The sequence below is a fragment of the Parus major genome, chromosome 11 (genome assembly GCF_001522545.3).
Source record: "Parus major isolate Abel chromosome 11, Parus_major1.1, whole genome shotgun sequence".
Classification (NCBI taxonomy): Eukaryota; Metazoa; Chordata; class Aves; order Passeriformes; family Paridae; genus Parus; species Parus major.
The window spans coordinates 16969320-16983848 of record NC_031780.1 but is presented as its reverse complement, the minus strand read 5'-3'; the positions used below and the strand labels follow the sequence as shown (position 1 = coordinate 16983848).

The 14529-nt window shown below is 39.7% G+C and overlaps 1 protein-coding gene across 1 annotated transcript in view; it reads left to right on the top strand.

Annotated features, from left to right (window-relative positions):
* Positions 1–14529, top strand: part of CDH8 (cadherin 8) — a 150770-nt gene that overhangs the window by 69642 nt on the left and 66599 nt on the right. The window contains exons 5-6 of the mRNA XM_033517205.1: positions 2239–2358; positions 14136–14303. Of these exons, the coding sequence (XP_033373096.1) occupies positions 2239–2358; positions 14136–14303 (288 nt within the window). The remainder of the gene's footprint in view (positions 1–2238; positions 2359–14135; positions 14304–14529) is intronic.

Below are 14529 nucleotides of genomic sequence, written 5' to 3'. Positions count from 1 at the left end.
GGGATGTGCTGGGATGTGCTGGGATGTGCTGGGATGTGCTCTGGGATGTGTTGGGATGTGCTGGGATGTGCTGGGATTTCCAGAGAGGGGAGGTACAGCTGGGCTGGGGGATGGCTGGCTGTGGGAACAGCAACACAGAGCCCTGGCAGTGGGTGTGAGTACAGATGAGCCAACAGGACTTCAACACATTCCCATCAGCTGAGGCTTCTCAAGCCCTGTAACTCCTGTGGCCAAGCCACAAAGGGGACTTTTGTCCCTCTCTTCCTGCAAAACCCACACTCGAGCTTCCTGCAAACCCCCTTGCTGCTGTTCTCCGTTTTCTGCCATGGCTTCTGAGTGTGCCCCAGGGCTGCTCCCCTCTTCCCCTCTCTATTTATTGAAGGAGGGCATTGAGGATGTCACCTGCAGGCTGAAGCTGCTGAACTTGCCTTGGGGCTGGGCACCAGGTGTGTCACCTGTCCTCTTTATCATTTCCACTCAGAGCAGCCAGGAGTTGTCTGTCACTGTCTGGTTGTTGTCATGGGGCAGACAATACATTTCTGATGTTAATTCCTTACAAACTAAGCACCAAGTTGAGGATAAAGCCCATTTCTCAGGCCCCATGACAGGTTAGAAAAGATTCTGTTAAAGGTTAGGTATGAGATCACCTTTCAACATCAAATACAGTTAAGCTTCAAAACATGAACAGTTTGCATATTTATAAAACAGGCTCAGCAAGCATCTGTCAGAGAGAGATGTGACATAATATTCCTTTTCCACGGGATGTGCACCAGCTGCAGGACTCCTCTGGCCCCTGCTGAGCCCAGGAGAGGTGCTGAGGGGACACTTCTCCTCTGCCTCCCTTTGCTGATATTCTCTCCTGTAAGAATGGGTAAATTTACACAAAAGATAAATGGCCAATACCAGCCAAAGCTATTTTTTTCTCCAGTGAGATGTATTTCTGCAACCCACATTCCCTTCACTAGGAATTATCCCATCAGTTCCACGTAGCAAACCTACTTCAGTCTCTGCAGAGCTTGTGCTCCCCAAGAGAGGTGTTCTCCACTCTCCCAAATCCTGCCCTCCCAAACCCTAGCCCCACATCTGCTGTTTGAAGTGGCCAGGTAGGAAAGAGTGAAATGGGTCACATGCAAATTATATCTAGATATGCAAACATTTCTCTAAATAATTTCCATGTGCTGTAACCCACAAAACTGCAGGGAGAGAGGAAAAGGGAGCACAGGACAAGGACCAAGGCTGTGCCAAAGGGATCTCCTTCCCTTTGCTCTGCTGTCCTGAAGGGATCAAGATTCACAGCACACCAAGGCTGAGAAGGAACCAGAGGCTATTTTTATTGACATATCCAGAATTGGAGGTTTTTGGTGGGTGCTGTAATTATTTTCCTTTCTGAACGTAATTCAGCCTTTAACCTTTCTCCTTCTCTTGCTTTCTCTCCCTCTGTAGATATTGTCTCTATTGTCAACCTAATTAATGCCATCATACTTTTATGTCAGCCAAAAAAAACCTCTCTGCAGCAACCTTAATGCAACCAACTGAATTTCATTCCATTTTGCTTCTTACAGAAATGGCAAGTGCTATGTTGTCTAAGAAATAAAAAGGGTAATTTCCTTATTTTTTTTTTTCTATTTATTTTCTGTCAGAGTATGGAATTTATAACTCTGGCTGAACAATGGCCCCCTGAGTGGCAGAGACTCATTTCAGAGACAATTGCTGTTGTCCCAACTCTGTCACTGTGGCCACATCAAATCATTATCATGGCTGCAAGCCAAGGGAAGAAAAAAGAACCCTTTTTATTATTGTTTTTCTATCTGGTCTCTGTAACTTGGCAAAGTTCTTTCAAATGTGAGTTTGCAGGTCTTAAATGCAACATATTATTCTGTATTATTAACCTTGTGTTTTGTATCACTTTGATATCTTTCCTTTGCAAATGCTGAAGTCTACACAGATGTATCAGGTAGCTTTAAATGCATTCTACAAAGAAACTTTAAATAATACAGATACTAAAAGGGCTTTTATTCTACCCAGAAATTCAGGCTGCTGGCACATAGCAGCTTGAAGGAAAATGTTTTGTTTCTGTTCCACAAGTAATATTTTAACTTGTTACTGATATTTTTCCTTCTTTTGTTATTGTTATACAGCTCACAAGGAAATGAATTTTTGTTTCAAATTAGTTTTTGAATAAGATATGCAAATTCCTAGCGAGTGTAAACGTTAATTGTGTGTATTCTTTCTATTTAGGCACCTTTGTTACTAAAGTAACAGCTACAGATGCAGATGATCCAGTGTATGGAAACAGTGCCAAGCTGGTTTATAGCATTCTGGAAGGACAGCCTTACTTTTCTATTGAGCCCCATACAGGTAGGTGACTCTGAATAGCAACCCCTGGCTCAGGAAATCACCTCAGGCTGCTCCAGGGGAGGCTTAGACTGGGGATTTGGATGAATTTCTTCATGGAAAGGGTTGAAAGCAGGGGTGGGGTTATAGCTGTGTGGGGCCATGGGCAGGGTGGGCTTGGCAGTGCTGGGGAATGCTTGGCCTCGATGTCTTACAGGCTTTTTCCAGCCTGGAGTAATTCTCTGGTTATGTTTATTTATATATGCAGAGGTGACCATCCCCTGCCTCCATCCCCCAGGTGTAACTTGGGTCTCACTTGTGTTCCTCAGAGTCTGATCCTGGGGAAAACCAGGAAAAATAGGGATTAATGGTAATGGGGGTGAGATGGCAATGCTGCAGAAGTTTCTGGAGCAGCTGAAGGCAGAGGAGGAGCTGTGTGACAGAACTGGTGAGGGAATGCAGGGCTTGGCCTGAGGGGTGTGAGGAACACAATGTGTTGTTCAATATGAGTCTGTAACATTCCCAGCTGAAGTACAGGTCAGCTCGGGAATTTCAGTGAATATATTTTGTGTTTTCATTCAAAGTTCTTTTTCTTTCTTGATTGGTTGGATCAATGTGGGGAGAGAAAGAGCATCAATTGTGAGTGTTGGTGTGAAGTTTTATTAGCATGCATTTAAGGTGATTTTATTTCTCTGTGGTTTTGTAGTCTTGAAAGTCATTTCCAAGAAGTGCCAATAAATCCATTCCCTCTTGTTTTCTGTACAGCGGTTGTCCATACATAAAATTCATTTAGTTATGTCTAAAAAGCAAGTTTTAAGGTGATTTGATAATATTTCTAATATTATGATTATAATAATATGATGATATGATAATATTCTGTCACTTGTTACTAGAAATCCTTTTTAATCGCTGTGAGTGAAGCAGCTGTGATCTCCTAAACAAAACTAAAACTCCTTTTACAACTTACAAACAAATGCCTGAATTTATACAGCTGTAAAGCAGTAAAACAGTAGCAAAAATTCTCGCCTTTGTGCAGAGTAACAAAACTATAAAAAAATGCTCAGAGAAATTATTAAAGGATAATTTTTGTAGATTAAGTGAACTAAGTTTTCTCACTAACATTAAACACAGTACTCCTGTAATCTTTAAAAGCTGGAATTTCTTGAAATTTTTCTGATGAAATTGCATGGAAAATTATTTCCCATTCCTAGAAATGCCCTAACTTGATGGGACTTTATGTAAATAGTCTGCATCAGTAAATATTAATGGATTAGCCCAAAGTGGGTTTTTCTGGTTGAAGGACAGCCATCCTAAATGTGAAAGGGATCTCTGGAATGTAATTCAGCCTTTTATTTTTACCCTGCATGTAAAACAGAGTTTTACAGAGAAAAATTCTAGCACAGTACAATGGAAAAAAGAGCAGTTTGTTCCAAAAATAAGTGTGTGAAGAGAGTGTTTATTACTGAAGGCCCTTAGCTCCTGTGGCTCATTTGTCACAATCAAGTGGAAATATAACTCTGAACAGACCTCTGGCCATCAAATATCTAAATACACTGTTTGGTTTCTTTAATATTACAAATTATTGCATGCAATAGTGACTTGTGTGAGCTGTCTTAATTAGAGGGGAATTGACTGTAGGGTTTTTCTGAGTTTCTGCTAGGGGAAGTTAGTGCCTTAGCATGGGAGCACATCATCTTTCCTGAAGGAGCTGAGAAGTGCATTCTCCACCTACACAGATTTTATTTCACAGAAAAATGGCCTGAAAGAAATATTCCAAATGTTAAAAAAATACTTCATTTTACTTTGTTTTCTTGTTTGTATTGCATTAAACCCTAATGCTCAATCCAAGGAAATAACTATTCCTCACCTAGGAAAGTGATTCCTGTTATCATGAAAGCAGAGAGAGCTCCAAAGCTTCTTGGTGAACCTGAAAATCAGGAGTTTTTCTCCTGTTTCACTGGCCTTAATTCCCCCCTCCTCCCTTCATTTCCAGCTACAAATATTCCCTTGCAGAGCAGTTCAGTTACCATGAAAATGACATGTTAGTGTCTAAGGGGAATTTATTGACAAAGAATTCAACTCTGGCCACAGTCCCTAAGTGGCTTCATCTTATGGAGCTGCTTCTGAGTGAATAAATGGTTTCAGATCCTTCATTTTTCTAGATCTGTGGAGGACATCAATTATGTTCTTTTCACTACAAGTGGCTGAGTTTCTGTGCTGAGGCTGTTCCCTGTTTCTTTGCCACCTCTGTGTAGTGCCCTTCATCTGTAGTGGAATCACCATCCTGCTCTCACCAAACTGCACACATTTGTTTGTTCAGGGTATATAAAATAGAAATATACATAACATTTTAATCATTAACCAAACCAGATGCAGGTAGTTATGTAGAAACTGCAGCCACATATACAGTGTGAAAAAGATTCTTATAAACCAAAATGTCCAAAGCAAACACGAAGCGTGCAGATGTTGCTTTCTTCATATTTGTCCAATCTTTGTAACGTGAGCCACATCATGAAACATCACAATTCTCAGTAACTAAGCCAGGAAAACACATTATCTTGTAGTCCTCAGGACCCTCAGGGGAGGTTTTCATGTGGGAAGGTGTTTGGATACTGTTGTGACAGTGTACAAATTAAAGCAAAGCAGGTATAGTAGTTTTTCACTCCAAACAAAGCAAACCTGAAGATGATCCTCCAAATGTGATAAATATTTTCGGGTTTGAGGGTTGTTTGGGATATTTTGGGGGTGTGAGAGGGAATGTGGATGTGTATAGCTGCATTTTCTCTGTGGTTACATTTCATTAACACCCTGATAAGTTGAAAGCTTTTTCAGTTAATTAGAAACAGAATTGTTTCTGAACACAGGTATTGTGTCTTCCCCTAAGTGGAATCAGCATTTTAAGAAATGGGCTGTGTGAGAGTGATCCACTTCAGAATGTAAATATTTTCGGTCGTTCATAGGAGTGTATCAGGTGTTATCAAAAGGAATAGCTCTTGAGAGCTGATCTATTTACTGTTTTTCTAGATGACTGGCCTTTTATTATCTTTCTTAGAAACCAAGAATAAATGTAGATCTGTACAGCTGCCAACACCAGGGCAGTACTGTCTGTAATTTTTTAATCTCCTGGCTCAGAGTAAGGATTGTCTCACCTTCCTGCTTGGTTTTAATGCTTGGTTTTGACATGTGGAGAGGGATCCATGAGGAATTACCCAACCCATACCTCCTGATTCCTCTGCCTCTGTCATCCCCAGAACAAAAAGAGACAGCAAAGGGGTAGGACGTGGCTTTGTGCTAAGGAAGGGTTGTCACACCTGAGGGGAAATGTGAGGGAAGCAGTTGCTTACTCTCTGGCTTGGAGGAGCAGGATGTGGCCCTTGTGTGAATCACTCTCAGCTGGAACTGACATTACTCTGCCTCCTCACTGAAACAATTCTATAATGCTGGGCACAGAGAAACAAGTGCTGGTGAGTGACCCATAAAACAATAATTTTCCATTACCTGAGATGAAAAATGCATATATTGCTGCAGTTCTAGTCTGCAAGTTCTTCTGTAAGAGTTATAGACACATAAAAGGAGGTAATTCGGAAGTTATTTTACACTCAGTGCTCTGAATGCAGCTTAGGGTAAATGCTTGTTTTGATGGCTTGTTCTGCATATTTTTCACTTTTTGTAGGTGAATTTTCTTATGACCACTGGTTTCTTGAATAGAGGGTGGATATAATTTATACATGACAAAGATACAGATTCAGATTTTTCTATGAGAGACAAAACTTACAATGTGATGGCATCAGATTAGTAACAGAACTCATGGTGGGCTGAAATATATTCCTTATATCATTATGGTTCCATCTCAGTAACTGATGCCAGGCTCCCTGCCTAGTGTGTTTTATTTATAAAGGTACACAAGTTGTATGGATTCTCTCATAATCCAAATGATGACAATCCAAAAGCTGGGAAAGGGGGTTCCTTAAGACTGCTAAAAGTAGCTGGAGTACACTTCTCACTTTTAAGCTTTTTCAAGGATATTAAATCATGACTGTCAGCTTTAAAGTAAGATTATCATAATGAAAAGTAATATGAAGTGACACTGTGTTCTACAATACAGGGATGGCAGAGGAAATACATTTTCAGCTGTGTCTGACTTATTTACATTTCACATGAACTTAAATAATGTCACTCCTACACATACCTGAAATATAGTTACATGAATAAGGCAAATTATAGCAAAGCCTTACTGCACTGGGAAGCACATGGGATTAGTGGAGCATGAGCCCTTAGTCTGGCTGGAAAAGAACAGCTTCTAAGCACTGCAGTCTTGGATGTGGGCATTTGGTACCAAGCCAAGGCTCAAGGAGGTACAACTGAGATGGATGGAAGAGTCAGCAGACTCAGAAAACTGAAGTCTCTCCTAATAGAATGTGGATATTTATTTGGAGAGTGAATAATTGTGGGTTTTTTTCCCTGTACCTGCTTTAACTTTCAGTTGGAAGAGCACAGGTTTAAACAGCAGAGTTTTTAATTTAGTGTGCAGCCCTCTCTGGTCCACAGTGTTGAATCCCTGAAATCACAGCATAAATGAACAGGCCTAGGAGGAATGAAAACCTCACTCAACAGAAGCCAGGTTTGAATATTTTATTTTAATTTGAAGTCATGCCTCCATTTAGACCTTATAAAAAGAGTCCAGCAGAATGAAAACAAGGAAGGGAGGAAAGGGTATAAACCAGCACCTTTTCAGTTACAGATACATTTGTGGTGTTCAGGCTATTTCTTCTATCTAGTTGTTAATGCCCACCAATGATACAAGGTGCCCTCAGAATATTGTGTGTGGGGCTGATGAGAGCTGTCATCATAAAAAATCACTGCTGAGATACTGAGAAAGTTCAAAGGAGGGTAGCTAAGGTCAGGAGAATATTACTTATAATGAAAGATGGATTGAACTAAATTTGGATAAACTGGATCAGAGGTGATTAAAGAAGGATATGAAATCTCTGCACAAATATTTGAGAGGTGTTAATAAAAGAGAGACATGGGGACTGTTTTTGTAATTAGTCATGATACAGTGACAAGGAAGCACTTTAAGCTGGAGAGAAATAGGAAACAGTTTTGGTACAGAAGGAATCTACTACTGTAAAGGGAAAGTAATGAGCTGCTAGGAACAGAACTCATTCGTGTTCAACAGAGCCTTCCTAAATAGTTCAGCTTCTAAATACTTTAGATCTAAACCCTCGTGGGATTAGTGTAGAGAAAGTACTCGTTCGACATGAGTCAGAGCGAGGATTGAGCTGCTGCTTTCCAGCTCATTTTATTGACTACTGCTGCTGCCATGGCTGTGCCAGTTACTGCAGCTTTAAAGTTAAGTAAACTCCTAACTGAAAGAATAAAAAGGAGCATGAACTGGGATGGGTGGGTGTTCTGCTTTAGCAAGTGGGGTGTAGAAACTCCTTTTCACAGAATTGTAGCATCACAGGATCAGAGCAGTGTGGGTTGGATGGGACCTTAAAGCTCACATCATTCCAGCCCTGCCATGGCAGGAACACCTTTCCCTGGAAGAGAGCAGGTGTGTGCAGCAGCCTCCAGGCCCATGGAGCCCAGGGAGCAGCATCCATCCCCAGGGCAGCGCTGAGGCTGCAGCGCACGCAGGGATTCCTGGAGCGCATCAGCGCTCGGGCACGAGGCTGGAAACAGAGTCTGTTCTCACACTGCTGAGAAGCTTTTCGTGTCTTTGTGTACTAAATAGTCTGTGCAAGGCAAGGAGATGTGTCAAGGTGTTTGTATTGAGGTGTTTGGTGGCCCTGTGAGTTGTCTTGGTGACAGCCCATTAGGAGAGGGCTGGGCTGACACAGAGCCGGAGCTGAGCTGAGTCAGTCCCGCGGCTCCGGCTTGTTAGCTACAAGTATAAAGTGCAGATATTATGGATCAGGTATTTAGGCCTGGGCCCTTCAGTAGCACCAAGAGCTGTCCTTGCTGATTAATAAAATAAGTACAAAATCACTGCATTTTGACATTTGAAAACAGTTCTGCTGGTCTGCAGCTGGTAAAGATGAGTGGCTTAAGATTGAGGCAGATTGGCATTTGGAAAGAAGAGATTTCTGCTTCTTGAGTTTATCAAATAATAGCAGTAACAAAAAAAGCTCGTACCACACGTTTCAGAGCAATAGCTCTATCATTTTAGAAAGCTCGTGAGGTAGTTTGAACTTGACTGTTCTTCATGCTGAGTAGGAAAACGGGCAACATATCTAAATAATGTGCTTCAAGGGCCTGAATTAGAGAGAGGAATTTGAACTACACAGCTGGAGCTGGAAAGCACCTGAAAAAGAATCCAAGGCTACTTTCTGTAAAGTGTCTGGTGTAATCACAGCTATTAGATTGCAACAAATGAAATCCTAAGGGAATGAGGTCGTAAATGTAGTACCAAATGTTTATTTACTGAATTTGTTCTCAGCTGGTGAGAGAGTGATCCTTTCACCGTGCCACTGAAAGGGTCCCAGGGAAAAGGGAAGGGCTGGTAAGTAAGCTTAAAGCTTTGAACCCATCCTCTAAAACCCAGAGACAAGTTCTTCTGAATTAAAAAGGCAACATTATAATATGTGTTATCCAGTCATGTTCCATAGGATATACTTCTAGCAGAATGCACATCGTGAGAGGCAGGTAATTTCACATGCAGTAAGAAACTTGCAGGGTCTATTTCAGAATGAAAACAAGAGCAGAAACTGCAAAAATTGTAGCAATATGGGCTGAAAAAGGAAATAAAATAAACCCTGGGTTAAAAAACCTGAATTAATAAAACTGTATTCAACCTTGAGCTCTTTGTTTAACAAAAAAAATGCCATCTTCCCATACACTTTCTAAAAATTTGCATTAGAATAAAATAAGAACATTATTAGATTCTCTACTAAACATACAAAAATGTCACAGAAATATAAAATGTAATATAGCATTTGATTCTTCAGCTAGTCATTATTTTTACTGTTTAATGTCTTTGTTTTGAAATAAATCTAGATCTGAATGTAGTTCATACAACTCCTGTAATTAATAACTTTTATAGAATGTTAGGCAGCCTTGCTAGAGATTGCAGATATTTTTCCTGTCTTGCTTAGAAATGAAACAAGAAATTAGAATATTTGATGATAATTCTTATTAAGGAGATTATAATAAAGGTAAATAAGATTAAAAATAGTGGATCGGTATTCCTGTATCACATCATCAAATACTACGTTTTTATAAACTTGGAGCAAAGGTGGTTGTGATCTACTCATTTTTTAAGAACTATGGCACAGGTTTTCCACAGATCTCCAAGTAAAACTTTTTCATGGGCTGCTGGAACATCACTGAGGTCTCTGTGCTTCATGGGAATATAAAGAATGCCACTCATGGCTCTGAAGAAATTGCAAGATTGATTTTCACAAGTTTGGGTCCTAAATGACAGTTACATTTAATAAGAATCTCCACCAAGATTCTAGCACAGAAGGAAGATCAAAGCAATTACTTAGCTCTTGCAAAATGAAGTAGGGAAAGTTCCAAAGTATCAAAGCATGCAAGTGGAAATAGCAGGAAGTCTTCACCAAATTGTGTGAGATGAATGGGATGCTTGAGCAAAGCTCTTTGGGGCCAGGTTTCAATTTTGCATAGTGCTTGCTTGGTTTTGTTCCATGTGCTCAATTATTATTATGTATAGTTTTATAGCATTATCATAAAGAGATCCTTAAAAAAATGGAGACTAAAGTAAAAGCCTGGTCCTTATTTCTGTTGCATTTTTTGCTTTTCTTTTCATGAGCTACAGCCTCTTCCACTTTGCTTCCTTTCCCCTGGACTTTTTCCAAGTGAGACAGTGGTTATTCTTCCAAATAGGTTTTTGAATGTAGTCCCTAGGGGTGCATTTTAACTGATTCAAGTTGTGAGGCAGATTGTGCAAATTGCTCAGTGTGTGCAGCCAGGACCACTGCAAAAGTAAATCCCCTTCTGCAGCTGCTTTATTTGCTCTTGAGCAGTGGGACACCCATGGCTGTTTGGGAAAAGCAACTCAGGCAAAAAAAAATATAGGTGCTTCAATATTTGGAGGTTTCATCCTTGGAAGGAATACTTTGCTTCTTGACTTCTTTACCTTCTAAGCTGTTTCCTGATCTTTGCAGCCTGAGGGAGAGGATGTGTAGGGAAATTCTGGGGGGTGCATGTTCAGGGGTTGTACCACGTGTCTGTGGGTGTTTTCATAGCAGTAAGGTTTGGGAATTAATTCAGGCTACGAGGAGGCAAAACCTTGCCTTTGACATTATGGAGGGAAGGAACCTTGAGTGAGAGTGCAGTGAATGCCATTGGCCCCAAAAAAGATGAGATCTTCCAGTTCTTGGCAGAGGGTTGACTTATAAATTCTTAAAACCTTGTGGGAATGGGAACACTGCAAATTCTGTCAGTGTTCCCCTGATGTTCAACTGAAGTCTCTCTTGGGGCAGCTGAAACCCATTTTGGGGTTGTACTTTAGGCCCATTATTTCTTCTCTTATCCCCAGTGGAAAAGGAGAGTAGTTCCCAGTAATCTTTACATATTTGGCTGTAAGGGCTTTCCTTTTACTTCCCTGACTATATAAATCAATATTTTTCAACACTGGACACGCTGTACCAGCTGCAGCCTTACCTGTGTGAATGCACTGGAAAGATTATTCCACACTTCTTCCACATAACATACTAACTAATATAGCAGGAAATGCTTGAGCACTTTTATCAGCAAATTGCTGTTGTCTCACATTCAGCTCATTTTGACTCCACATTCTCTTCTGTCTTGTGAGTCATCTGCTCTATTGTAATTGGGAAGTTAATTGTTTCCCTCACACAAAATGCTTTTTACTTGCCAAATTGAGTTGCATCCTGCTATTTTAGACTCTTCAAATTCTGAAAATTGTTTTGAACTCTAATCCTGTTCTTCCTGTACTTGCAATGGCTCCCAACTTTGTGTCATCTGAAAGGCTTGATAAGTTCTCCCTGCCTTTTGGCTTTCAGGAAATATTGAATGATTCTAGAAGCAGAACAAACCCCATGAACCACGTCATCCATCTCTCCACTTGACAGTATGCCATTGATAACTGTTCTGAATACAATCTTCCAACAAGCATCTACCTGCCTTACATTAGATTATGGTAATTCTCTCGCTTTCAAACTACTCCTGTTTGGCACATCTCCTCCTCATCCATCACTGCATGCTGAAAGTGATTATGATTTTATTCTCCATTTGTTTCTGGGCTGAACAGAAGCAGAGCAGGTCGAATGCTCAGTGAGTTAATGTTCTGTGTGCTGGATGTGTGTGTTGGTATTTGGTGAGCCTGGATTGTGTTCTAAAAATAAACAGATGGTTTCAGTACTTCCTGCAAGCCCAGCCTGAGGACTGGTGAATAAAGCAAAAGAACAAATAAATATCCCTGAGATTCTCTATGCAGAACTCTCTTGGCCTGTATTTGTCTTGATCATGATAAATAAGGATGGAGCTTTTTGGTGTTTATAGATTTGCCTCCTAAGAGATACCAACACTTCTGTGTTGCTGACCCCAATTCTATGGATTCTGAATGTAGTGGCAACAATCAGCCCATGTAATTTGGATAGATTTGGTTCTTAAAAACCTTCAGTTCCTCTTATGGTAATTTAAACAGTAAACTGCTTTTTAGCTTTTTATTGTGTTTGGAATTGAAACTTGACTTTGACTCAGCTTCTGGCAAGTGGTTTATGGTCTGTGACAGAGGGTATGTATAAAACTATTGAAACAACAGCTTGTGTTAGTACCTTTATACAGAAATAGAAACCAAACATTTTTTATGTCTTAAAAGCCAAAATTTTAATTTTTATTTTGGCACTTCTAAAGGTATTTAATCTGCTTGATGTATTTCAAACCATAGGCAAGGGCTAAACTGTTCAATACATCAAGAGACAAATTAAAATACCTGTCTAGGAAAAAACATCAATTTAGTGAAAGAATTGACTTTTCTCAGTGGAAACTGTGGAATACAAAATATGGCATCTCATACAACTCATCTGTAGGCTAGAGTTAACTATGTTAATTAGGTTAAAAAAACCAAACAAACATAGAAACTCTGCATAAAAAAAATAATGGAGATAAAGTGTGGTATACTTAATACAAGCCCAATTGAAATACATGTTCATTGATATTTGGATCTACTATATTAGGGGAAAAAAAAAGAATGTGGGCCAAATTCTATAGCCTAGCTTTGCATTAGAATGCTTTTTATGAGTCATTTCACTTATAACAATAGACTTATTTGCAGAGTACATCATTATTATTCATCAATAGTAACCCACTCAGTCCAAACCAGCCACAACTGTCAGGTACTTTCAGAATTAAGCATCATTTACTTTCCTTACCCAGGCTGCCATGGAGGAAATGACCCTACTCTTTCACTGACTGTATTTTGCACCTATCAAATCTGATAAATGGGGTTTATTGTTCCCCTGCTTTCACTCAGAAAACTTAACACAAGCATTTTCTTCAGTGTGTGGCAGAATAATGTGGGTTCCTTACTGAGGCACTTTCACCTGCTGGTCCATTGGCCTTGAGGCTCCATATCCCACTTACTGTGGGCTTTTTATTCCCAGTGCTGACTGGGAGCTTTCCTGTCCCTCTGGACATGTTCCTGTGTCACCTGCTCCAGCTGTCCCTTCCTTGGCACAGGGGCTGGACCTGCTCATCTCCAGAGGTCCCTTCCAGCCCCAGCCCTCCTGTGGCTCTGAGTTCTCTTAGGAACAAGAGGTTTCTTTGCCTTGGCTGCTGTAGACACAAGGCAGAGGTTTCATTTTCCTGCAGAACTGTAAAATATGTGAGGCAACAACCAGAAATATTTTATGGGGAAAAAGTTGCAAGAGTGTAGGTTACAAGGCAGCTCTCATGTTATATTTGGTGTTTTATGGAGGAAGTGTATTGCTTTATCATAAATGCCTTACACCCCCTTGCTCTTAGCATGGTCCTCAGCCATGAAAAGAAAGTCTGATCAGGTTCTTAGTGTTATATTGTTAAAGATAAATGGATATTTAATAAATATTAGCATTTTCTTTATTATTTGTAAATTTCAGAATTTAATAGAAGGCATCTCTATTAATGCAAAAATAATATTTCTTTATTCTACATGAATAGGTAATCTCAGCATTTCAGAGTGTCATTTCCAAAAAACTTGGTTAGTAGAACCTGTGCCAGACAAAAGAATAAGAGATGGATGAAACCTCCACAGCTATTCCAACACCAAGAGAGAAAACAAAACTAAAACAAAGATTTATTGAGTTTCTGTCAATGTCTGCAAGGAAACATTATTTATTTTTTAATGGAATTAAAAAAAAGGATAAAAAGACCCCTCCACCATATTTCAATTAAATATACACAAGAGCAGATTAAATAATGGGCTTGGATTTAAATTATTTTAAACACTCTGAAGAGATGTGGTTAACAGTGTTCACAGACTCAGCTTTCTATGTGTTCTGTTTGGGAATTCTGTGGGGAAAAGATGGATTTTTGTGGGAGGTAGGGCAGAAACCAAGAAGTTTTCAGGAATAAAATGTAAAACAAATATGTATTACAGCTACAATTAATTCTTGGGTTTTGAACCACAGTTTCAGTGCACCTCTAATTAAATCAAGGTAGGTGACCTCTAATACAATTTTTTCAAAATCTCAAATTATTCATCCTTTGTATTAAGAGGCAACCTAACCGAGCCTTTGACATTTTCATATACCAATATTTGCATATATCCATAAAAACATCTGCAAACTGAATTTCTGTCTGTACCTGACTGTTTTCCCCCCCCGTTATTGTAGCTATAATTAAAACAGCTCTTCCCAACATGGACAGAGAAGCCAAAGAAGAATATTTTGTGGTCATCCAAGCAAAGGACATGGGAGGACATATGGGTGGACTCTCTGGAACTACAACAGTGACAATTACACTCAGTGATGTGAATGACAATCCTCCTAAGTTTGCACAGAGTAAGTGCCATTATATGTATGTGTGCTCCTATATTAGAAGTTATTATTGTGTTGTTGTTTTGTTGTTTTTTTTTAAATCAAGTATTATTTTTTTATCTGCATATTGCCTGGGTTTTTAATGTAATTTAAAATATATAGGTGTTACTAGAGCAAGGTTAATAGTCCTCTGCCTGATTAAGAGTTTAGGAAAGAGGGAATTATGTCCACAGCAGTGTATGCAGATTTC